The sequence below is a fragment of the Engraulis encrasicolus genome, chromosome 4, assembly GCF_034702125.1.
Source record: "Engraulis encrasicolus isolate BLACKSEA-1 chromosome 4, IST_EnEncr_1.0, whole genome shotgun sequence".
Classification (NCBI taxonomy): Eukaryota; Metazoa; Chordata; class Actinopteri; order Clupeiformes; family Engraulidae; genus Engraulis; species Engraulis encrasicolus.
In genome coordinates, this window is record NC_085860.1 from 54,116,434 (window position 1) to 54,140,542 (window position 24,109).

The 24,109-nt window shown below is 43.2% G+C and overlaps 2 protein-coding genes across 4 annotated transcripts; one reads left to right on the top strand and one right to left on the bottom strand.

The window, feature by feature from the left end:
• gtf2h1 (general transcription factor IIH, polypeptide 1) lies at positions 1–24,041 on the bottom strand. 3 transcript variants are annotated; one of them, XM_063197728.1, is made up of 16 exons: positions 23,661–24,041; positions 14,102–14,257; positions 13,346–13,538; positions 11,865–12,027; positions 11,509–11,602; positions 10,494–10,643; positions 9,957–10,036; positions 9,552–9,682; positions 9,210–9,242; positions 7,369–7,459; positions 6,990–7,078; positions 6,149–6,266; positions 4,748–4,838; positions 3,609–3,724; positions 1,744–1,836; positions 1–1,101 (listed from the first exon to the last, which is right to left on the bottom strand). In XM_063197728.1, the coding sequence occupies exons 2-16, from the start codon at positions 14,253–14,255 to the stop codon at positions 1,015–1,017; spliced, it is 1,683 nt and encodes a 560-aa protein (XP_063053798.1). In that variant the 5' UTR covers positions 14,256–14,257; positions 23,661–24,041; the 3' UTR covers positions 1–1,014. The 3 variants fall into 3 exon arrangements, with proteins under 3 accessions (XP_063053798.1, XP_063053796.1, XP_063053799.1); XM_063197726.1 differs by having other exon boundaries at positions 14,102–14,260; XM_063197729.1 differs by lacking the exon at positions 9,210–9,242 and having other exon boundaries at positions 14,102–14,260; positions 23,661–24,040.
• Positions 19,905–23,402, top strand: LOC134448133 (uncharacterized). The gene is made up of 4 exons (XM_063197892.1): positions 19,905–20,330; positions 20,438–20,617; positions 20,763–21,188; positions 21,297–23,402. The coding sequence occupies exons 1-4, from the start codon at positions 19,905–19,907 to the stop codon at positions 21,840–21,842; spliced, it is 1,578 nt and encodes a 525-aa protein (XP_063053962.1). The 3' UTR covers positions 21,843–23,402.
• Positions 24,042–24,109: the final 68 nt, after the last annotated feature.

Below are 24,109 nucleotides of genomic sequence, written 5' to 3' on the forward strand. Positions count from 1 at the left end.
GACAGCTATTGATACTTTATTATCATTTCCTCTTTCAGCAACTTCAAGAAGTTCCTCAGTGCAGCTAGAATGTGCAGAGATTATTAAGAAAACAAAAAAAATGAAAGAAATAAAAAGAAACCGTTGCAGTGGACAGACCGAGTTCAGCCACACCACACAGATACTGACGTATTAAATTTGGTATTGCTAATACCCACTCCCCACACCACATCCCAAGCTTGTGGGAGAGAGAGGAGAGAGAAAGGAGAGTTCCACGATCCATGGAATACTATTATTAGAGACTACACTGTTTTGCATTGATAATCCACATCCAGTGTCTTTGTTGGTTTGTTTTTAAGTTAGACCTCTGTCATTGAGCATCATATTGCTATGCTCCATCCATACACAGTCCTCTCTTTAGTCTTTTTCTTTTTGCATTGCAAAATGTCCTTGAATTCCTGAGAGCCCACTCACGAATTTCAGAAATAAACTTTTAAAAAATACAACGTTTGGTCGTAGTACAACACTGGCAGATGGCAGGCAGGCAGGTCTTTGACTTTGACCAGGTGCCATTCAAACAACTTCTTTATTTCTCTAATGGAGGAGGGGAGGGGAAGGGAGGGGGAAAAAAGAGGAACAAACATAACTGAAGTGAAGTGAAGTACACTTGTGCATGGTCGGCCACCAAAAAGTTCCTCTTTTGCAAAGTGCCGGCATGGGACTTCCCACACCACATGGCCCCCCAGGCGTCCATATCCTGTGCCCCCCCCCCCCAGAGTTCTTCTAAAGGGGATGCCATCGTCAGACGTCCTGCCACAGCAGGCTGGAAGGCCTCAGCTAGGGAAGAGACTTCCCCCTTCCCTAATCCAGTCTTTCACTTTTTTCAAACTCCCTCAAACTCTTCTTTTCTCTTTTCACTTCTTCATCCACCTATCCGTCCGATCTAGCATCGTTCCATTCAAGTCCTTCCCCTGCGATGTTGTTTACAACGTGTACATGAAGTAATCCACATGTAAAAAGAGAGAGTTTCCTCCTTCAAGTTTTCCTCATCATGCGGCGCGTCTGCCAGGCGTGGAACTTGTTGTAGGCCGCCTGCAGCATCTCGTCCAGGTGAGCCGTGATCTGGAGAGGAGGAGGAAGAGACAACAGGAAAGCCATGTGAATACAGGCATACAGGCAACAGGTAAAGCCATGTCAATTACAGGCATACAGGACAGGAAAGCCATGTGAATACAGGCATACAGGCAACAGGTAAAGAGGCAACAGGAAAGCCATGTCAATACAGGCATACAGGACAGGTAAAGCCATGTCAATACAGGTATAGAGGACAGGAAAAGCCATGTCAATACAGGCCAACAGAACAGGTAAAGCCATGTGAATACAGGTATAAAGGAAAGCCATGTGAATACAGGCATACAGGCAACAGGTAAAGAGGCAACAGGAAAGCCATGTCAATACAGAGACATACAAGATGGGAATCTTCCTTTCCTCAAGCCATTAGATTATTTAACGCCTCCTTATGACTTATGAATACGCGCGCACGCACGCACGCACGCACACACACTTTCATTACATGGGACAAAAAAGCCAATACAATTCCTCAGAAACCTAACCATGTGGTTGGCATGGGTCCATTTTGATTTCCAAGCTAGTTGTGTGTGTGTAAATCTGAGCTCGAACAAAGCCAAAGAATGCAAAATCATTTTAATTTACACAAAAGCAACACTTTTCTTCAGGCCGCATAAGGACAGAGCTTTCTCTTACGTTAGTGCTTAAGTACTGCCGTTGGACTTTCTCCTGAAAGGGACGCAGCTTGGCCATCTGAAACCTCTCCAGGTTAGAGCTCATCTTCACCACCTGTCAAGACAAAACACAGACCTCCATCACCACCTCTCCATCCATCCATCCATCTGCAATTGATTCTCAACAATCACATTAAAGGAACAGACCACCCTTTTTTGATTGGCACATATTGGCAGTATTTCTCAGCATTATTCATGAATGTGCATATCATTTTCTTCTCAGTGTTTTCAGTACTTAGATTTATTGGATTAGAATTGTTAGCATAGCTTAGCATAATCACTGGAAGTAACTGGTAACTTTAGCATCAAGCCACAAGCGATCACTGGACAGAATTAAGTTGCTGTTTTACACTCTGGTGAATTGTACATTCATTTTTAAAGTGGAAACTGGGCAGGCTGGTGGGATTCATTTTGTCGATCGACTGCCGGGCTGGCTGCGGTGCTGACTGACAGATTGACCCCTTCATCATCAAAACAACAAAAGAACTTTAATAAATAACAAAAAGGGGAACCATCTTGTTCGAGTTGTTCCTTGCACGACTGGGCTCTTTTCAAGTTCGAGCAGAACTGAGGGAAAATCAAACTAAAACACACCAGAACTTGACAGTGGTTTATAAGTACATTTGATGATGTTTTATTTTGTACCATAGGCTTGCATTACTATGCCTAATTTGGCTATACTGTTAAACGGGGCAATGCAAAGACAAAAACGAAAAGTATATGCACATGTAATGCTTGGAAATACTGCTAATATGTATATCAAAAAAGGGTGGTCTGTTCTGCTAATTTCGACATGCAGTTGTAATGCTCACACTACTTTTGACTTGTCAGTACCCGAGAATTTTTTTCTTCTTCTTCAGCCTTTTCCGAGATCCTGGTCATTGTAATGGGGGCAGGCGTTTGTTTACATTTAAAAAAAAAAAAACATCTCATAACATCCCAAAGGTTATGCAACATCAGCACACAACGAACTAGCAAACCAGCGATACTAGCCATACCTTTTGGGATAATATTTGGAGTAGGCCTATGTTAAGAAAGTTTTTAATGTAAACAAAGTCTGTCCCCATTAGAATAGCTCAGATCTCGGAAAGGGTACCGACAAGTCAAGGGTAGCGTGAGCAATACAACAGCATATTGAAATTGGCAGAAGTTATCTTTTAATGTCAAAAGCCAGTATATACAGTATTTTGTAGTTTTGTACTTGTACTTTGGACTGTTCCACACATGTAGAGAACAGAATATTACGAAACTTGTTTAAAAACCTAATACTGACATTATTCCTCAAAACTTGTTGGCCGTTGGGCCTACTTCAGGCGACTCTTGCATAGAGACAAGGAGTAGTATGGTGTTTTGTCATTTAAAAACCCTTTATTTTAACTGGGGTACATAACTAAAAGAAGTAGGCCCAACGGCCCACAAGTTTTGAAGAATGGACTTTGTCGTTTAACTTCAAGAGCACCAGCATCTAACAAAGAAGAGCGCTCAGCATCTCTCCCTTATAGCCAGGGTTGCCAGATGAGGCTGATGATTTCCAGCCCAAAAAATGTTCAAAACCCGCCTAGAAGCACAAAATCCCGCCCAATTCTATTGATTTCTATGGCAAAAATTGGGCGGGTTTTTCTGCTAAATGCCATTTTTATCCGCACACGGCCATCCTAAGCAGCCCAATTGGGCGGGAAACAGCCCAATCTGGCAACACTGCTTATAGCACTGACATTATTCCATTTGAAACCGGAATACTGCCTGTATGTCACTGTGCTCATTGCAAATGGCCGTCATCTGTGCTTCCAGTTTGAGGTTTAATAGGTACTATTGAGCTGTTCTTACCTTCTCTTCTAAGAAGGGCGAGTTGACGGGAAAGCAGGCCCAGAAGTGCCGGAGGAGCTCCCCCACTGCCGTGTACAACTGCTTCAGCTCCCCCTGGATATCACTTGGCACCAGCTCTGAGACACAGACCCCAGAAACAGACCCACAGACACACACAGACAGACAGACAGACACACACACACACACACCTTCAGATCAGTATGCAGATGTATTGTTAGCACTGAACACCTGTGGGAATTACAGTACAAGTAACAAAGTGTAGAGAAACACTGTTAATGCTCCCAGTGATTTATTTGCACGACGTTTCGGACCTTCGTCCTTTTTCAAGTGCAACGTCCCATGACTGCACAACATCTTTGAGAAGGAGCAGCTATCCAATTCTTGACGCTGATAAACCAGTTAGGCTGTTATAAAGTTTGTTGTTTCAGCTGCCAAGAAATAGGATTGAAAGATATGCACACCTGCTAGCTTGCGTTGGTGTGTTTGACAGCTTGTGTGAGAAAGAATGTGTATGTTACGATCGCTTCCAGTGTAATCTTTGGCAATAGGAAGCCCAATATCAGTGAGCAGCATAGTTGCAGTACCTTTTTTGACCTGCACAGTGTACCTTTAAGGGCAATTATTACTGTCTTTGTGTGTGTGTGTGTGTGTGTGTGTGTGTGTGTGTGTGTGTGTGTGTGTGTGTGTGTGTGTGTGTGTGTGTGTGTGTGTGTGTGTGTGTGTACATGTGCACAATTGGCGGCGTACAGCAGCCTCCAGAGCTGCTATGTGAGTGTGGGAAAGTGTAAGTGTATATGTGTGTATGTGAATGTGAATTTGGATAGCGCTTTGAGACAACTTCCTTGTTGTGATACTGCGCTACATAAATAGATGTGTTGTTCAACAGTTCAAAGTTCCATGCACAGCTCCTAGGTGCTGGTAGATGCAGGAATGTTCAATACTTCAAAAGAAAGAAGTCTACCGCACACTTGCTTGACTTTATGCTCCTTTCATTAGAGCGAACAACACGTTTCGCCTCAGTGCGTCATCAGGCTCGCTCAGGTGAGCGAGCCTGATGACGCACTGAGGTGAAATGCGTTGTGCGGTAGACTTCTTTCTTTTGAATAGATGTTGTGTTGTGTTGTATTGTATGTGCTTACGGTTCATGGTCTGCTGGGCCGAGGTTTGCATCAGAACTCCTCCTGGTGACAGGGCAGCGATGGCAGAGCTGGCTGCACTACTGGACATCACCTGTAGGTGGCAGGCATTTCCACATTTTCAACTTTTCATTTATAGCCAGCCACAGACATGTCTTTAGAGGTGAGGAGTTGCAGACTGGCATCATGCAGAGGTGGAATTATTTCACGCTAGTGCATTCTGCATTGTGGTGCACCAAGTTTGCATGTTAAGTCATGCTCTACAACGCAGCAGAAAAGCATTTCTCGTCACGTGACAAAGTAGTTAGGAAATGGATCGCACTCAGTTTTTTCTTGACTGACATGACAGACGTTTCGGCTGCACAGAGCCTTCTTCAGTGTCACCTGCTCTTTGCAGCCGAAACGTCTGTCATGTCAGTCCCTGCAACATTAAAATAAAAAGAAAACAACAAGAAAAGAAGAAAAACTGAGTGGGATCCATTTCCTAACTACTAGACTACTTCAGAGACGCATCAACAAGACGGAAGAGCGGTGTGTGTGGAAAATAACCTTGTCACATGACAAAGGTCGCACGAGGCAAACCACTCTAACCCTAACCTGTTGCAGGGCTTGTACTGTAAGTAGACACAAGTTAACATGCAAGTCGTAGTGCAAACACGCAATAGACTGTTCAAGTTGGCATGTTGTCCAAAGGCAGGGGTGGGGAACCTTTTTCATTCGAGGGGAAACTTCAATTTCCTCCAAGGGCCAGACTATGAACACAAACAAGGATTTCCCCCTGCACTTCAGGCCTATATCGAAGGCAGCCACCTTCACAAAAGACCACACCTTCTCTAGGTCCCCTGAAATATAAATTAATTGTATTGCAAAATGTAATTACAAGATTCCTTTAACAAAACATGTCAAACTTCATGTGAAGCTGCATATCATCTTAGCGGCTGTAAATGGCCCTCGGGACATACGTTCCCCACCACTGTCTTAACCCATTGACGCCTAAGGCACCTGAAAAAAAGGGTGCTGAATGCCTGAGCCCTTTTTAAGAAAAGCTGCCTTCAGCCTATAAAATCTAAATATCTCAGCCTCTGAAGCACATGAAAACATGCAATAAGTTGTATTTAAATGCCAAGACCCTCATCTTTCATTAGAATGTGTTCATTCATCTCAAACAATCAAACATTTTTAATTAAGTTGTCTCAAATCTCATGAGCCTGAATAATTGCGTAATGACGCTCCAGGCGCCAGAGCCAATGTTGCGCAACGCAACATCAGGCATCAATGGGTTAAGGCTTTGGATGACGGCATGTTGGGAGTTAGTTGAGCTCTGTACAGTACAGTACCTGTGTAAGGCAGGGTTTGGATGATGGCATGTTGGGAGTTAGTTGAGAGCTCTGTGCAGTACAGTACCTGTGTAAGGCAGGGTTTGTATGAGGCCATCTCGTACTGGATACAGGTGAGTGCTGTGATGATGTCCTGGGTGGTGGTGTACTGTTGAGACTGCAGAGGCACTGGACCATGGGCATACCTGAAGACACAGGCAGAAAAATAATAATAATAATAATAATAATAATAATAATAATAATAATAATAATAACAATAATATGACCATGGGCATACCTGAAGACACAGGCATAATAATAATAATAACAATAATAATAATAATAATAATAATAATAATATAGTATGACCATGGACATACCTGAAGACACAGGCAGACACACAGGCAGACACACAGACAGACATACAGGCAGGCACACAGACAAACAGACAGACAGTCAGGCACACAGACAAACAGGCACACGGGCAGGCACACAGACAAACAGGCACACGGGCAGGCACACAGACAGGCACACAGACAGGCACACAGGCAGGCACACACAGACACACCTAAGTTTAAGGATTTTACACCAAAAAAAAAACCCATTCACATTATCAGAAAGGTCGTGAGTTTGCAAACTACCCTATTCTGTGACTGAGTGCGCTCAATTCCAGACAAATGAATGCAATATTCAGGAGCACGAAACCAGGTTATTCTATTGATATGAGCATGTCCTCTCTCTGAGTCACTTTTGAGCCCTTTGGCCATGAAATGAACTAAAATATTTAAGTGTGCAGACAAGACGTTTTTCTTTGCTTTTGCCAGAAGTGCTAAATGTAAATAAAGCAATGTAATGACAGGCGAAAATCCACATTGTGTTTTTTGCAGACTGCCCCGTCAGGTCAGCCAATGATTTTGAGAGTGTCTCACCTGTCAGACTTCTTCAGGTTGAGGGCGACAGTTCTGAGTCCAGTGCCATTCTGTAGGTCTTCATACTCGATAGCCTCTTGCAGCTTCACCTGCACACGTAAAGACAACACTCATATTAATCAAATCACAACATACCTGTCAAGAGCTCTTTTCTAAAACCATACATTTTTCCAGTTTCAAAACGCTCCTCTCACGGTCAATATTAAAAATTCTTTGTCTGCAATCTGCAGTCTTAGAGCTGTATGTACTGTAGTACAATCACTCCATAGAGAAAATTGTCCTCATGTTACACATGTGATGTATACATGTCTGTACATAGACCTGTGTCCCCCATCTTGCCAATAGCTGTGACTGGGAGTGTGGGTTACTGAGTTCATACCTTTTTAACGGGAGGCTGGAAGAAGTCCGAGTCCCTAGAGTTCCCATCAGTACTACTGGTTTCACTGGCCAGGTCACCGTTCGCACCATCCCTAACACACACACACACACGCACACACAAATTACAACATTAGATAACATAAACATAACATACAATAATTTCTTAGCATCTTCCCACACACACACACACACACACACACAGGCACACACATGCACGTCACGCACACAAAAATTACGACCTTAGTTAACAAACACATGACAGTCATTGGTTAGCATCGCTCCTAACATTAACATACATATGAAAGTCACTGGATAGCATTTTTCCTAACAGACACACATGACACAAAGTATAGTCATTGGGTAGCGTCTTTGCCAAAATACACACGATATACAGTAACAGCCATTGGTTAGCATTTTTTCTTACAGACACACATGGCATAATGTACCTTTACCATTAAGAACACACAACCAGGGTCCGATTTGTAGGGGGGGGATTGTCCCCCCACCTTGTCTTGATATCGCCACTTTTTCTACATGATTTTATCACAGTTCAATGTAATTCCATTGATCTTGCTTAAAATCTGAAACATATACCCCCTTCTGGTTTTCCGACAAATCGCACCCTGCACACAACATTTGCAACATCAATGAACAGAATGCTGTAACAGATTATGACGTAAAGCAGATCTGTGTTAGATATGCATAACCTACTCTTCTCATGCGTATGCACAGACCCCTCATAGAAGGCCAACATTGAAGCGATAACTGAAAAGAAAATAAAAGGTCCTCAACACTGTTAAATGCTCCCAAAGATTTAATGGCACGACGTTTCGGACTAACCGTCCTTCATCACAGTGAATCTTTGGGAGCATTTAACAGTGTTGCGGACCTTTATTTTCTTTTCAGTTATAGTATATTTGGTCCAGCACCTGTACTACTGATGTGCGCGTATTCTTTGACTTTCTGGATCAACATTGAAGCAATACCAAACCATTTCTGGAAATAAGCCTCCGCTTGAGTTAAATTATCCAATTTTACATTTCTCCTATACTTCCAGCTGTAGTCTGCGGAGTCTGGCAGTGCATGTTTTCCCTCCAAGCTAGCATTATGGGTCAAACTGGACCCATAAGATAATGATTGCTAGCTTGTAACAAGAAGTGGCCTCACCAGACTAAGAGATCATCTGAAAGAATAGAAGAAAGGTTAGAAACTTAATTTAAACTCATTTAAGTGACAGAGAGGTGTATAAAAGAGCTTATTTTCAGAACTGGTAGAGTATCGCTTTAAGAGCCCATGTGTTCCCTGAGTAATAAACTCAAGTTATTAGCAGCGTCCGTCCTCCCCTAATGGACATGACCCTGATGCAAATCATATCTTGCTCCTTTTTCTCCATCTCTCCCTCTCATTCTCGCTACATTTTCTTCAGTCCATCTCTCTCTCTCTCTCTCTCTCTCTCCAACTGTTTCCTTCATTTCTCTCTCTCTCTCTCTCTCTCTCTCTCTCTCTCTCTCTCTCTCTCTCTCTCTCTCTCTCTCTCTCTCTCTCTCTCTCTCTCTCTCTCTCTCTCTCTCTCTCTCTCTCTCTCTCTCTCTCTCTCTCTCTCTCTCTCTCTCTCTCTCTCTCTCTCTCTCTCTCTCTCTCTCTCTCTCTCTCTCTCTCTCTCTCTCCCCATCTCTCTCCCTCTCTCTCATCCCAGCAGTAAACAGCAGTCAGACTGTCTTGATTGAAACAGATGCGCCAGCATGCATGCACACACGCACGTACCATGCACGCACGGCACGCACCATGCACACACGCACGTACCATGCACGCACGGCACGCACCATGCACACAAACACCTACCCTTTCCTCACCCCAGCAGCCTGCAACTTGGAGCTGTAGTGATGAAACACACACACGCAAACACGCCAAGACGCAAAGACACGCATACACACACACACACCCTTTACTCATCCCAGCAGCAAGCCCCAGTGAGGCTGTTGATGAAACACACACACACACACACACACACACACACACACACACACACACACACACACACACACACACACACACACACACACACACACACACACACACACACACACACACACACACACACACACACACACACACGCGCGCGCGCGCACGCACACGCACACACGCGCACACGCACACGCACACGCACACATACACACACCCTACCCTTTCCTCATCCCGGCGGCGAGCACCATGGAGCTGTGATGGTTGAATCTCTTGATGATGGCGGAGTTGCTGTTCTCCTTCACCGTGGGCTTAGTGTTGGAGGTGGAGGGAGTCACTTTGCTGCCGTAGCCCTGACAACCAGCAGCACAAATAACAACAAACAAAATAACAGTGTTTATTTAGTGGATGGAAACCAAAAAACATCAAAGATTATTCCTTACTTTTAGTAGGTTAGATTAAATACACTATGTGGTAGTGATGGTCTTAAAATAAATATTTTAAAAATACTGTAAGTACGGTTTTATATTTTCCACAACATGTGCTCTACAGCACATACGTATACAGGTATTGATAAATTTAAAAAGTAAACGACAATATAGAGCTCTATACCCATTTACATCTTACCTCATCTAAATTCTTGTCTTCCATGGACAGAAGGTCCACCATTGGATTCTTGACTCCTTGAACTACCATGGATTTTAAACCTGCAAGGTGAAGACATACGTTTTAAATGTTAAGTAGCACAGTCTCGATAGCACCATTTCTAAAACCAGAGCCAGGGTATATGTGAATAGTGCAAATAGTAATTAACTAGAAAGTATCACACCGGTAAGCAAAGAAAATTTGGCAAATTAATGCATTCTCTTTCTTGTGGATAGTCATTTTAATGCCGATGCTTAGTTGCCATTGAGGGGCATTAGTCCAGTTTGTTTTTTATTATACAATAGTTAGATCCGGTCAATTTATTTTTGCGATATCTGATTGGATGACACGCGTTCTACTGACATTCTGCCCGTCGGCAAGGAGAAGGATGTCTAGGATGTCAGCCTTCGGCTTCGTGCCTATGGCCGAACCACACCAGGCAGGATGTCAGTGCACATCATCCCTCCCACTCGGGTCATATTGCTTAAATACTGGGGGGGACAACTGGTCTACACTGACCTTTCTCGTCCTGTTTGGCACACTCGGAGAAGATGTCCTGCAGGCCTGTGTTGATGCGATCCCTGTGGAAGTAGTGCGACTGGAAGAAGCGCGTCCAGAACTCCTTCTCCGTCAGGTTATGGGGCACGTTCTCGGCATACTTCTGTTTGACTGAAAGACAGACGAGATAGTGTTCAATGCTACAGTACAGTCAGTGACTGACGAGATAGTGTTCAATGCTACAGTCGGTGGCTGAGGATGGCAGCAATAAACTGAAAACAGTCACGATGCAGAATGGCACGTGGCCATGTGGGTCATTCCCATAACAGTGTCTAGTAAGGTTTTCAGTGTAATGATCCGTTTGCACTGACAAGTGCGGCGCTAGCGAGCCAAGAGTTCATAGTTCAACAGTATTGGTAACATTTCATTGTTGCTGCCCTTTAGAGACGTGTCATCATAAAGCATTGTTACTTATTCTACACAGCAAAGGAATTGAAACATGACACACTAAAGAGCAGTTAAAGGGTTAAAAAAGTGAATAAATGCACCCTGATACTGCACTCAGAGCCATAAAGAGGGAGAGTCGGGCAATAAACACTGTGTCCTAGGGCCGACTTCCACGTTAGCAAATGTAGCTGTTTTAGCGTCTCGGAACTGCTTAGCGTTGCGAATGTTAGTGCCTAGAAGTGGGAGTAGCACACAGGAAATGCAATGCGATGCAGTGCAGGGAATATGACAAGACTCGCTATTCGTAGTAATAACTTCAGATAAACATCACAGATGGTAAAACTGTTGTGATTATCATTACCGAGACAGTTGATAGTTTACATATTTGTGGTGATTACCCCGCAGTATAGTTCGTTAGTCCTTATTTTTGGCTTTTTATGTGGTGGTTCTATGTTGAGTCTATGGAAAGACAGCCGCTTTAGGCATGACCTCGATCTCGTTGAAAGGTTGGGCTGCAATTCATTTCCTGGTCCTCCAATCGCGTAACTCTCCCTCTGTATGGCTCTGACACGGCACTCAAAGGGCTCACCTGCAGGGTAGGTTCTGAAGACGGACTCGATGATGTCAGCGGTCAGGTTGTACCTCAAGCCGTTGCAGCCGTCTGTCTGTGGCCTAATGTCCGCCTGTATTTTAGGGACATGAGGACCAGAGGTGTCAAAAGTTAAAGTAAAATGTATTTTCAATTTATTATAATTTAATAACTTCATAAAAAGAAACAAGGTTTTGTGGCACAATAAAGAGAAAATAAAGACAATAACGGAACACATACGTAATTTTGGTATATCGTGATATATATCGTTATCAAGATATAAGTAATTCATATTGTGATATGTTTTTCCATATCAACAAGCACCAATTACCATATTGGTTTTTTTATCTACTCACCAGGAAGGCAGCGGAAATGCCCACTTCCTGCTTGTTGTTAGACAGGTTTCCGGCCACCGAGGGCATGCTCATCCGATTGGCCCAGAACTCCTCTGCGCTGATCACCTGACTGACCACCAGGTCCTTGTAGAGCTGGAAGAGCACAGGGTCTTCCTGCAGCATCCTGTCATGTCAGATGGGACCAGAGTAAAGCAGTTACCAAGCAGTTTTCATCTATGTTCACTCTAGATGGCAGAAAGGAGTCGCACACTAGAGCTGAATGCAGAATCAAAAACTGTATTAAACAAAGCCGAAAAAAGTAAATAAAACCGACAGATAGGGGACAAACGTTTCGGGTCTAGCCCATCATCAGTGTTCCCAGTGTTTCCCTTTCTTTCTTTTCATTATACTGCTCTTGGAATTACGCACCGAGCGATACGCTCCGGATAAGACATTGGCGCACACGCCACCCCACCACTCTACAGGGCAGGCATGTAATTGCCTCTCATAAAGAACTACACGGAGAAACTTTATGTCCTTGCTTATGGCCTCGCGCTTTGCTGATGGCCCGCCTCTGTCGAGGAAAACAATTAAGTTTCCCCGCTGTCAGCCTAGCCACAACAACTTTTGGGAGGACTTTTACCCATTCAACACCTCCATTGCAAATGAGAAAAATTACCTTCTGCAACATATTGAATCAAACTTCTGTTGTCGATGACGTCTTGCGACGTCATAACATGTCAAATATTTGTACTCTCTTTATTTATTTAACTGTAAATATGCAGAGCTGATGAGCCCTTCTTCATTTCACTACATGTAGTAAGTATGACAAATAAAGGCACTTGAATTTGACTTGACATAAGCACATTGGAGGAAGGGAGTTAAGATAATGAAAAGAACCCTACATATGGCTTTTTTGTATCTAGGACAGTCAAAAAGATGAGGCGCACACAAGGCTTGCAGGTTCAAAAAGTGTATTGTGGCCGACAAATTAACAACAGAGGTCAACGTTGTTCATTTTTTCGGCCACAATACACTTTTTGAACCTGCAAGCCTTGTGTGCGCCTCATCTTTTTGACTCTCCTAGTATCACTATTTTTGGTGAGCAGTCAAATCAATCAACAAGTGATCCTAAGTTAAGGCGCAGACAGCAACTTTCTTTTTTTCTGTACTTGTGCACTTCAGTCTTCATGTTTCAGTGCATATGGCATATTACATTACATTACATTACATTACACTTCAATTGAAAGCGACTTACAGTTATTATTTTTCAGGGTATTGGTTACAGTCCCTGGAGCAATGTAGGGTTAGGTGCCTTGCTCAAGGGCACTTCAGCCATGGATGGAGATGTAGGGAGAAGTCAGGGGGGATTTGCACCTGCAAACCCTAGATTGAAAGACCAACTCTCTATCCACACGCACTGAAACAAAAGTGCCCCAAGTGCACCATCTGAGACACAGCATTTGTGTCACAGCGGCGCCGCGGGACAGGTCAAAGTTCACCTGTTCTTCTCCTCCAGCTCCTTGTTGGCCTTCTTCTTGAACTTGGGCAGCAGCTGCTGCAGCAGCTCCTTGGTGGCCTCGCGGTCCTTGAGCGCCGTGCTGTCGTTGGAAAAGTGGAACGTGGTGCTGTCCCCCGTGTGCAGCACCAGCTGCAGCTGGATCTTGGCTTTCCCATCCGGGCTGATTTTCTGGCCTGAGAGACGAAAAGGGATACATCTTTGATTAACTGACACACACACATGCAGGCACGCATGCATGCATGAACCCACACACGCACGCATGCACCCCTGGCTTTCTAAACCTGTTCAAGACATGCAACAAATTAGGCAGCAAGGATGGCATATATAAGGTGTCTATAAAACAGTGGATAGCATCCTGTTAGCTAGACTGGTTGCTTTGTCAAATGCTTTGTTAAATGTAACAGGGCCATGCAATGTAACGATAAACGTAAACATCTACAGCCAAGTTCAGGCCAGCCTTTGTTTCCTCAGCTCATAGTTTGTCTTGCAAATGAGGGTTAAGTCAATAAAGGCATTCGTCAGCTATCAACCACCTGTCCCTCCTTTCCAACATCAGCCCCTGACGAACAAATGAGAACGCTTACCAGCCATTCGAAAACGATTACAATTGTTCCCAACATGCAGCCACTTGTTTTATGAGCATTTGGTTGGGGCAAGGCCCCAGCGTAAACAAAGCCACATCCCAGTACCTCCAAAGTGTCAAACCAACAGAGTGCGCAAAAGAAGGGGAACTTACATCTGATGTCTGCGTAGAGGTGGCTGACAGTGAAGCGATCCTTGCCCTCTGGACCCCACGCGATGCGTTCTGCCATCAAATACAACGTTCCGTCCTGCTTCCTTTGCCGAACCTTTTTCACCACGAGCAACACTTCCTCCGACAGTGCTGCCATGGCTGCTGTTCCAAGAGACAATGACATAACATGCATCTGAGAGTCTTGAAACATACTGTGCCGCCTCTCTTGTCGTCTGCAGCAACTCCAGCAATAGCTAAACGTCTCTTTGGTGCACATGGTTACATTGTCATCAAGAACACTTGCGCTTCCTGGTTTGATAGTAACGTATAGAGTGGTGAATGTACACTTCAACACCCATTACTGATGCAATTCGACACATTCAAACAGGATGACTTGTGCAGCATCACCAAATTTAACAGCCTGCTAGCAACTTGAAGAGCCTGGAATGTGTCGACCTAACACGCAATAGAAATGGCTAAATAACCCTTTAGTCAGCACTATCCAGCTGACAGCCAAACATATTAGCTGATAGTGCTATAACCACCAGGATAAAGTATATTGCTTAGATCTACCCGGTAATGTCAGGTTAGCTAAAGTAGGGTAGAGCTCTACAGTTTCAAGGGGCAATGGGCATTCAGACTGGGACTCCCAACGGAGTTCGCTCCCGGACGTGCGGTCCCCGGTGTTTCTATCACTCCCGGACTTGCGGTCCCCACCCGATTATATCTCACGTATTATCATATATATACACACTGCCACCTGATTATATCACACGTATTCACCATATTATGTATTGACACACGTATTTTTTCTTAACACCACTTATTTTTTTCTCCAGTGGTAAGAATACAGTGGTAAGAATAACACTACTGGATAAGACGAAGCGGATGACGGAGTCTTTTCTACATGCAGTTATAGAAAGAAATGACGGCGGAGTCAAATAAATGAAGCTTGTAAAAGTTAGCAATATTGTTAACGCTTGTTGTTCGCTCTCTTCTACATGCAGTTATAGAAAGTTATAGGACTTATAGAAATGAAGCTCTGCGGTAAAAGTTAGCAACGGAAACGGAAAGCGGGTACAATTATCGGAAACGGAAAGCAACCAAGCGACCAAAACAAAAGAAACGGAAAGCAACCAAGCGACCAAAACAAAAGCCAATGCCATTTTCCAACCTCACGTGTAGTAGTATAGTAGGTATATAAGTATAGTAGGCCTACTGCTATATATGATAATTTAACCATAAAGTATTTAACCCCCTCCAATTCCACCCTTGCCAGGAGACTAGTCTAGTCAATATAGGGGGTCCACGCGTTGTGGCCACTCATTTCTTTAACCATTAAGTAAAACTTTTGAAAAATAATGCAAAGATGACAGTAATTGCAAGCATTTACGACTTAATACATTCCTCGACTTCGGGTGACTACCATACATGCTGTCATTAACATCAAAACATCCCTGCAACCTTTTAGGGCTAAGCTTATGCTTAGTCATGGTTGATGCCAAAAGCACACAATATTAGCAAACTTGACCCTCACAAAACAATTTTGTAATTTCAATCAAAAACATTTAAAAGGGCATGTCCAGGAATATTGGCACCCCTCCTTCAAGGGTTAATTGCACACTATTAGACAGCAATGGCAGCATCTGAAGGTTTTGGTTTTCATCAATGACTGTGTTCTTTCATTTTTACAACCAATCCACTGTGCATTTGGTTGTGTTCTTTGGGTTTTTGTCTTTCTGGAGTGCACATGATGTTCAACTCAAACCAAGTGTTCTTGCCATGGTTACACATTTTACTGTAAATGATGATACCTGTCATGTCATGATGCCTGTCATGATACCTGTGATACGGTCAAATCCTCCAATACCTGATGCAACAATGGGGTGACATAATATTATGGATCGGACACCATGCTTGCTTTTTGGTAGGGTGTCCTTTTCCTTAAAGACTTTCTTGCAGAGTATGCAAACATGCTGTTTGTGTGAGTCACTGAAAAACTGTGCTATTGCTTCATCTGACCTTAAAACATTCTTAAAAGGGCTGTGCTAGGCCTGTATTTTTTCATACAGCCGTCAGGTGTTCCCTGTTATGACTTTTATTAAGCAATGTGGTCTGCCTTGCTCTCCAACCAAAAGGCACTACTTTGTGTAGTGTTTAACACGGGGTGCTTATTGAAAAAAAACTACCCAGAACAGTTCAAAGTTGACCGTCAGGTCTGTAGATGTTAGTCCCTGTGTTTTTTCATTATTTGCACCGACTTCCAAAGACTTTTATCATAATATCTTCCTCTACCCCCCACATCCAAGGATGTTCTTTACAGCTCCATGTTTGGCAGATTTCTGAATAACACAACACAGTGTAGAAAATGGTTTACCAAGGTCTTTTGAGATGATCTTTTATTATTTGGAGGTCTTGTTTTTGTAAATAATAGTATTTGTGGTGTCCTCAGGCAGCTCCTCTGTCTTCAGATTGGTGAAAGACACACAAGATGTAACAGGTGGCTATTTAAACACAAATATCATAATTCCTTGCCTAATTCATGTTCTATGGGCAAAAGCAATTAGTCAAAAGTGATTCCCATTTGCGATTTACCATAATTGAGTCAAATTAGGTTTCCAAAATGGTATCCAGTAAAGGGTGCCAATACCAGTGATCCTGGGAACTTTACCATCTTCAATTATTTCCCTCTCATAGTTTAGTATTTAATGCTGTTGATATTTTTTATATTTAGTTTCAACCACAAGCTATCTATAGAAAAATCATGGTTGACCATATTATTTGTTTTCTGGAGATATGTCCCATAATGTACTTAAACTTCAAGGGTGCCAATAGTACCTGGCGGCACTGTACGTAGAACATTATTACTCTGTGTGTACAAAACTTCTGGCAGATTTTTCAGTAGTATCAGATGTACGTAGAACATTATTACTCTGGTGTGTGGGGCCTGTGCTCTGCTCCAAAAGCACACAATATTAGCAAACTTGACCCTCCCAAAACTTCTGGCAGATTTTTCAGTAGTATCAGATGTACGAAGAACATTATTACTCTGTGTGTGTCTAAGGGTGTGTGGGGCCTGTGCTCTGCTCTGGCCGGGGTAATACCATGCCAGGGCAGCCGGGCATGGCCAAAAAATTACCTTAAAATGACTAGGAATAGTGATATTTCATAAATGTTTTGACCATGTCATATTATAATTATTATATCTGCTTGATGGGTAAGTGATATGTACAATTTCATATGAAAGAAGTTCACTAGAATTGTGTGGTTTTGTAATATTTGGGATGCATGGATTTCACATCCATAACACAAATTTCTCCTTGAGTCTGCATGAAATACAAAATATTCAAAACAAAGGTATAGTTATGTTCAACCAAGACTCCTTTATCAAATGCATATCCATATCAAATGCAAACCCACCCCCGTGACTTCTCCAATATGGAAGGTCTTTAAAACATATAAAACTTCTTTAAAAACTGTGAAAGAATGAAAAGTAACTAAATCATTTTGTTGCCATTTTGCGTCCAAATGTCACATCCATAACGCTGGAATTGCCTAACAGTAATATTGCTTATATATTTTTGAATGACTCAGCCTCTCTGTGATTGTCTCAAATCTAAACATCCATGTTGGCAGTCCATTATACTTGCGTAATTTTATGTTACTCTGAGTGTTATTGCTTATTACTTCATTGAAACATGCTGCATTATTATTGCTGGTAGTACTTCAGTGAAACATGCCACATGTGTCCCCCAATCACACAAGGCATGCAACATGCTCACAGGGTAGCGGCCAAAATATATATTTTTTTTAAAGCACAAGGCATCAAAATAACAAAGGGGTGAAATAACAAAGGAGCCCTATACAGACATGCAAATGCTGCGGTGCGGCTACACTATGCCACAATGACCACAGGAATTGATATGCAGAGTGAGTTCAGACAACTTAATGGCCGCCGTTGCACCACAGGACATGACACCTTTTGCACAGAGTGGTCATTTTCACACTGCCAGCAGGTATTGATATGTTAACTCCACAACCTTAACAAAGCACAACATGATCATGGTTTTAGTAACCTTAAAGAACATTGGATGAATGTTTTGGGTTATTATCTTATTGAAAGATCAGGTGAAGATCTTAGCTTCCTCTATGATCATATTTTTGCATGGACACCTTCCACAATGGTCAAAACACATGTTTGCTTAATAATTCTGCACACAGTGTATAATGCACGAGTGGCTTACCATGCTGTTTAAAACCCATGTACAGTTGAGGACGATATTATTAGCCCCCCTCCTGAAATTAGACATATCTCTTTATTGATCATTGAGAATGATCATTATTAATAAATGTATGTTATTCTGGAAACGAATACACCATGGAGATAGTATTCAATATGTTAAATTTGGACTTTTCCATTTTCACAATGAGTTTAAACAAAAAAGTGTAAAAATGGCAAGGACAAAATTATTAGCCCCCTTATCATTAATAGTCAATACAGTGCCATTTATGAACAAAAATTGACACCAGGCACTTTGATTAGTTGTTAACTATGTTGGCACATGTCCTACCAAGAGCTTAGCTCCCTCTATGAACATATTTTTGCAAGGTCACTTTCCACATTCTATCATCATTTTCAGTTGCAATTGAATATCATCAGATGAAAGCAGAGACGTTCAAAACTCATTTTTGACTTTCAAATGTTCACAGGCAAAGCTCAATACCACTCTGATATGCACTGCCTTTAGTAAAGGGGTTCTTCTGTGATGATGGCCCCATAGCCCAATATGATGACAAGCCCTAACAACTGTCTTTATTGGGGGGGGGGGGGACCTCCAGGTGAGGCCAGGTCAATAACAATCATCTAGACAGGTGTCCAATGCTTCTTTTGTCTAATGAGGCTAAGCAGTTTCCACAGTTACACATAGTGGTGGGGCATCACGTTTAGTCTGTTATTCAGCTTCAGACACAGGGATGTGCAATGCTCTATTATTGTCAAAAAGAATGGACTTCTACAACTTCTGCTGACTTCTGTAAGCAAATGACAGTTTCCCATGTCTTCTGGGTCTATTTCAAGTGAGCTCAGGTGCTTAGGAGAATGTTACACCCCTGTATCATTTGCACGCATTAAGCGTAATTCCTAGAGTGCTAGAGTGAGACTACAGCCAATATATATTTCATGATGTCAATGATATACAATGATTTTAATAACAAAAATAAGCTTACGTCTTATATACACTCAATCGTGGTAAATCAGAGGGAATTCAAAAATGTATGTAATAACTTTGCATCTCAGCCTCAGCCTCTCAGTGATGATCTTATACCTCAATTTGAGTTTGACACCCCTGAGCTAGAACACTTGTTCAGTGAAGAAATGGGCCAAAATCCCTAATGGGGAATGTGTGAAAACAGTGGAATGTGTGAATCCATTGTGAGACAATAACTACCGGTAATTGACCGCCAGTTCCATAGTGAGACCGCCCATCAGGTGTCCAACAAGTGTGGGTGGGACCAGTTTTGAAATAAAAATGGGCAGCCCACAACACAAGAGACCACAATCCGCCATGACTCATCCCTGTGCTTGTTGCGCGACAGAAGTTGGACAGAGACAGGAGGCACTGCAGTGCGACTCATGCGACAGCTGGCAGCATCGTAAGTGCAACTCGGTATCTCCAGACCACAGTATCGCCGACTAGTCAGAGGAGAGATAGATCTAGGGCCATGGTTTTGTGTCCAGTGCAGAGGAAGGAATTTGCCAGCTCACGAATCCGCTTCTACACCTGAGGCCCCAGACCACAACTATGCCATGGTGGTCCAGGAACAAGACGAGGCAGCGAGCATAGCTGAGGAAGAGATGGAAAACCATCCTGAAGCCGACATGTCTTTTACAGTGCCCAGGTCACTGGAACAGCTACCCACTCGTCGTAGAGGGCACCCACAGGATGAGCAGCTTCCGCTTCCGGAGATGATCTTGCCAGACTGCCCAATCACGTTCGAACAGATCGCAGGTGGAGCCACAGGACGCGGTGATATCCTACTTGCAGACAGCTACGGCTTCACCTACTCCAAGAAGAGAGAAACCAATGCTTGCATTACCTGGGTGTGCAGCAAAAAGAGGTTGCAGTGTCGTGCCACAGTGAAGCAGGTCGGGGAAGACTACACACTTGGGACCCAAGACCACAATCACCCCAGCAACCCAGAAAAGGTGGCCACTGCAAAAGCCAGAGCTTTGGTAAGCCTTCATGTTTGCATAAAATTTTACTGATAGCTTGTGTACAACTTCAAAAATTGGAATCAAATAGTATTTGTCCACATAGTAATGTTATTTCTTCTTCACAGGTAAAGGAGGCTGCAATGACTGATTTTGTTAAGGGTGCCGGAAAGCTGGCGGAGGAGGCCCTGGACCTCCTTAATAAAGATGAGCCACTGCCCGATGTTTGCCGTGACTCACTAGCTCGTGCTGCGAACCGGGCAAGAGCTACACTAAGGCCAAAGCATCCAGCTGATCTTGCATTTCAGGTAAGAAAGTTTTACAATGTTTTGTTGTTGCTGTTGTCGTCATGCTGTCCTGCCTTGTACCTTCATGTTTTCCCATACTTTCCATGTAATTAACCTTTAGGTAAATGACTGCATTCACACCAACATTCTTTCCCTGTACTTGCAGTTGGATATGGGGCACATCCCCAATGGTTTTCTCAGGCGAGACATCCAGCTTGAGGGGCGTAGACACCTCATCTTTGCCACCGACCATCAGCTGACGGTACTCTCGGACGCCCTCACATGGTACATGGATGGGACGTTCAAGACGGCTCGCGACCCCTTCAAACAGCTGTTTACGATACACAGCTTTATCCACTCGGGGGACAGCATGAAGCAGGTGCCACTCTGCTACGTCATGATGTCAAGAAGAAAAACCGAGGACTACACGGCTGTATTCAACGCCGTCCGGGACATGCTGCCCAGAAGCCCGCGGGTGGAAGAAGCAGTTTTGGACTTTGAGCAAGCAGTGTGGAGTGCATTGCCAGAGGTGTTCCCAGGCATCGAGATCTTCGGTTGCTGGTTTCACTGGGCGCAAACCGTGTACCGAAAGGTAAGATGTGGTCACAGCATTGTTATTACTACATTTGCGTGTTTATGTTAGCTGCCAAACACCTACCTAAACATACTAACTAAATATGTGCTGCTTTATGTTTTTTAGATCGCACGGCTTGGTCTGAGACGCGCCTATATGAAACAACCAGCTGTCAGGCAGTACCTGAAGGAGCTGATGGCCCTCCCCAACCTCCCAGCCGAGCACATAGCAACAGCCTTTGAAGAGCTCAGGCGGCGCCGCCCAGTGAACACCAGATCCGAGGATATAGAAGAACTCCTGGAATACCTGGAGGACACCTGGGTGAAGAATGCTGCCCATCCTCCCTCGGCCTGGTCAACCTTCCAGAGGACCGTCCGTACAAACAATGATGTGGAGGGTTGGCACAAGCGCATTAACCTCCAGGTGAAAGACAAACCAAACCTTTATCTTCTGGTTGGAATCCTACACAAAGAGAGCAGTCTCCTGCCTCTGCAGGTCCGCCTTCTCCACCAGCGGGCCATCGGGCGGCTAACAAGCAAGCAGGACAGCTCTAAACAGGCAAAGCTGGAGAAACTCTGGGCGTCTTATGGAGAGATGACCACCTCAAGATACCTACGGCAGTGTGCTGGGTTGAGCGACCACTCCGAAGCCGTCAGGCAGTGTGCTGGGTAGAGCGACCACTCCTCTACACCGTCATCCTCCCTCCTTCCCCATCCCTCCATCCTCCCCTCTCCCTCCTGACTGCTGCCTGTGTCAGAGGAAGGGGCTGCTTATTTGTCTGTTTTTTTCTGTAAGATGTACAGCATTGTAAATAAGTCTACTACAAATAAAAGTGCATATAAATCATCTCCGTGTTGCCCGCTCTCCTCATTTGGTGTCCCAAACATCCTGGTTTATAACACTCTAAAATCTGTCTAAGATAGATGTGACATTAATCGCTGAGCAGTCAAGTCTAAAGACTCATTAGGTTGATGCTTTTCTACTGTAATTAATTTAACTGCTGTGTGTTAATATAGTGGATTTTAATATAGTAATATTAAACATTATTAACTTTGATTCCCCTATGGAGATCAATACAATGACTGCACTGTACTCTACATATGGTTTAACAATGCTCTGCACTAAAACTATGTGTCCAGATATGATATTGCAGTAGCCTATTGCTACCTTAGTCAAGATACTGACTGACCTAGGTAGGAATAGGATAGACGGCCTATTTGCAGGCCTGCCTTTTCTGCCGTTTCTTAAATACAATGCATATAATGTAAAAAAAAAAAAAAAAAAAACATGCAGACAAATGTAATGCTAGAAAGATTAGGTGATCAGTAACATAATAGTATAAATATTATAGGAAAGGGTTTTGATCATTATTAGTCCTATTATGTGTTGATATTATTGTTACCAGGGATGGGCAAAGATACAGATAAAAGTATTTCAAAACACTAGGCCTAATGCAAAATACCCAGCACTGTAACTGTTAGAAATAATCTACAAGATACAGTTACTGCCGTGCATCTTGTATCTTATTTCTAACCGTTTCATAATTACTTGGAAATTTTTCTAGCGGTTTCATGACTACACAGTTAATGTTGTGTACTTATAGGTTGTTTTAATGCTGGGTAGGCCTACTTCGCATTGAATTTGGAAATACTTTTAGATGTATCTTTGCCCATCCCTGATTACTAGGCCTACAACTTCAACTTCAACTTTTCAACTTTATTGTCCCCAGAAGGGGCGATTAGGTGTGCAGCAAGTCATAAGCACATATAGACAGCAACAAAAGATAGGCTACCACAGGACAGACATAAAGTGCAGTGGTCAATAAAAGGTTAAAATGACCATAAATACAACAACTACAGTTACTACTACTACATCGTACCACCAAACCAGAGGCATGGCGAACTCTGGAGTATCTGCAGAGACAGTTCAGATACCTTCCTATCAAAATCTCTGGTATCTGTGGTGTGACGTTTACTGACCGGAAACGGAAAGAGGATGTATCCACCACTTACATTTGAAACGTAACGACAAAGTCAATTCATAGCCTAATGATCATATTGTAGGTGTATTTGAAACAATCTGGCGCTAATTATATGTGAAATACACTTGTACGTAACAAAAAACTAACATCAACAAGATAACTGGCTCCGTAATATGGCGGTGGTACCGCTAGTCTGGCTAGTGGGAGCGAGATGAAATGGGAGTGTAATGAGATGGGAGCCCCAGTCTGGGAATCGGGGCAATACAGCAGCTACAGAGTTATTTTACGTGGAGCAGTTAACAGCAAATGTTTGGAGGACTAGAACTACAACCACGCAGGTATCACGTCGCCAAAGCAGTCATTCAGTTGGCATAGATAGGCTTAGCATAAGCAATGCATACTGTCTCTCTGGTCAGACGGTCAGCCAACAAGTTGGCTAGCGCTGTCCTAGCTGAGAGACGTTTCCCTCTTGACATTGTCTTCTTCCTACTGCAGTGCACTTTACGTACCTCGGTAAGGAAGTCCTTCCTCTGTGGGGTTATAGTTCAAATGGAAGGAAAAGCTAAGAAACTGATTTCACTGCCTTTGGTAACTTCTAGACGTCCCAAAAGATGAAAACCAACGACAAACGTGTCATACCCTGCTGCCATCGACTCCTCCATCGACTAGGTGTGTCACATATAAATGCTTCCGCTGTGATAAACACAAAGGCCACACACTTCACTAAACTTAGGTCGCCTTGAACAGATTCTCGTAATACGTGTCATGTTTCAATTTCTTCGCTGAAGAATAAGTAGAAATGTTATATGACGAAATATATCTTATAGGTAGTGACAATCCGAGATCTAATGTTACAATACTGTTATGAATTCTGTGCCGCTAGCTCTGCGATTGTCAATGCAAACGGATTGTTACATTGCTCATGGTCCGGCTTACAAACGTATAACAATATAGTTCC

What these genes read in the sequence shown, in the direction of transcription:
- gtf2h1 (XM_063197728.1), bottom strand. Translation starts at nt 14,255, where the DNA reads ATGGCAGCACTGTCGGAGGAAGTGTTGCTCGTGGTGAAAAAGGTTCGG. An exon ending in TGCCAAACAGGACGAGAAAG is followed by an intron (nt 10,037 to 10,493) that starts GTCAGTGTAGAC and finishes TTCACCTTGCAG; the next exon opens with GTTTAAAATCCATGGTAGTT. An exon ending in GGCAGTACTTAAGCACTAAC is followed by an intron (nt 1,102 to 1,743) that starts GTAAGAGAAAGC and finishes CCTCCTCTCCAG; the next exon opens with ATCACGGCTCACCTGGACGA.
- LOC134448133 (XM_063197892.1), top strand. Translation starts at nt 19,905, where the DNA reads ATGGTGGTCCAGGAACAAGACGAGGCAGCGAGCATAGCTGAGGAAGAG. An exon ending in CAGCTGATCTTGCATTTCAG is followed by an intron (nt 20,618 to 20,762) that starts GTAAGAAAGTTT and finishes CTGTACTTGCAG; the next exon opens with TTGGATATGGGGCACATCCC. An exon ending in CGCAAACCGTGTACCGAAAG is followed by an intron (nt 21,189 to 21,296) that starts GTAAGATGTGGT and finishes TATGTTTTTTAG; the next exon opens with ATCGCACGGCTTGGTCTGAG.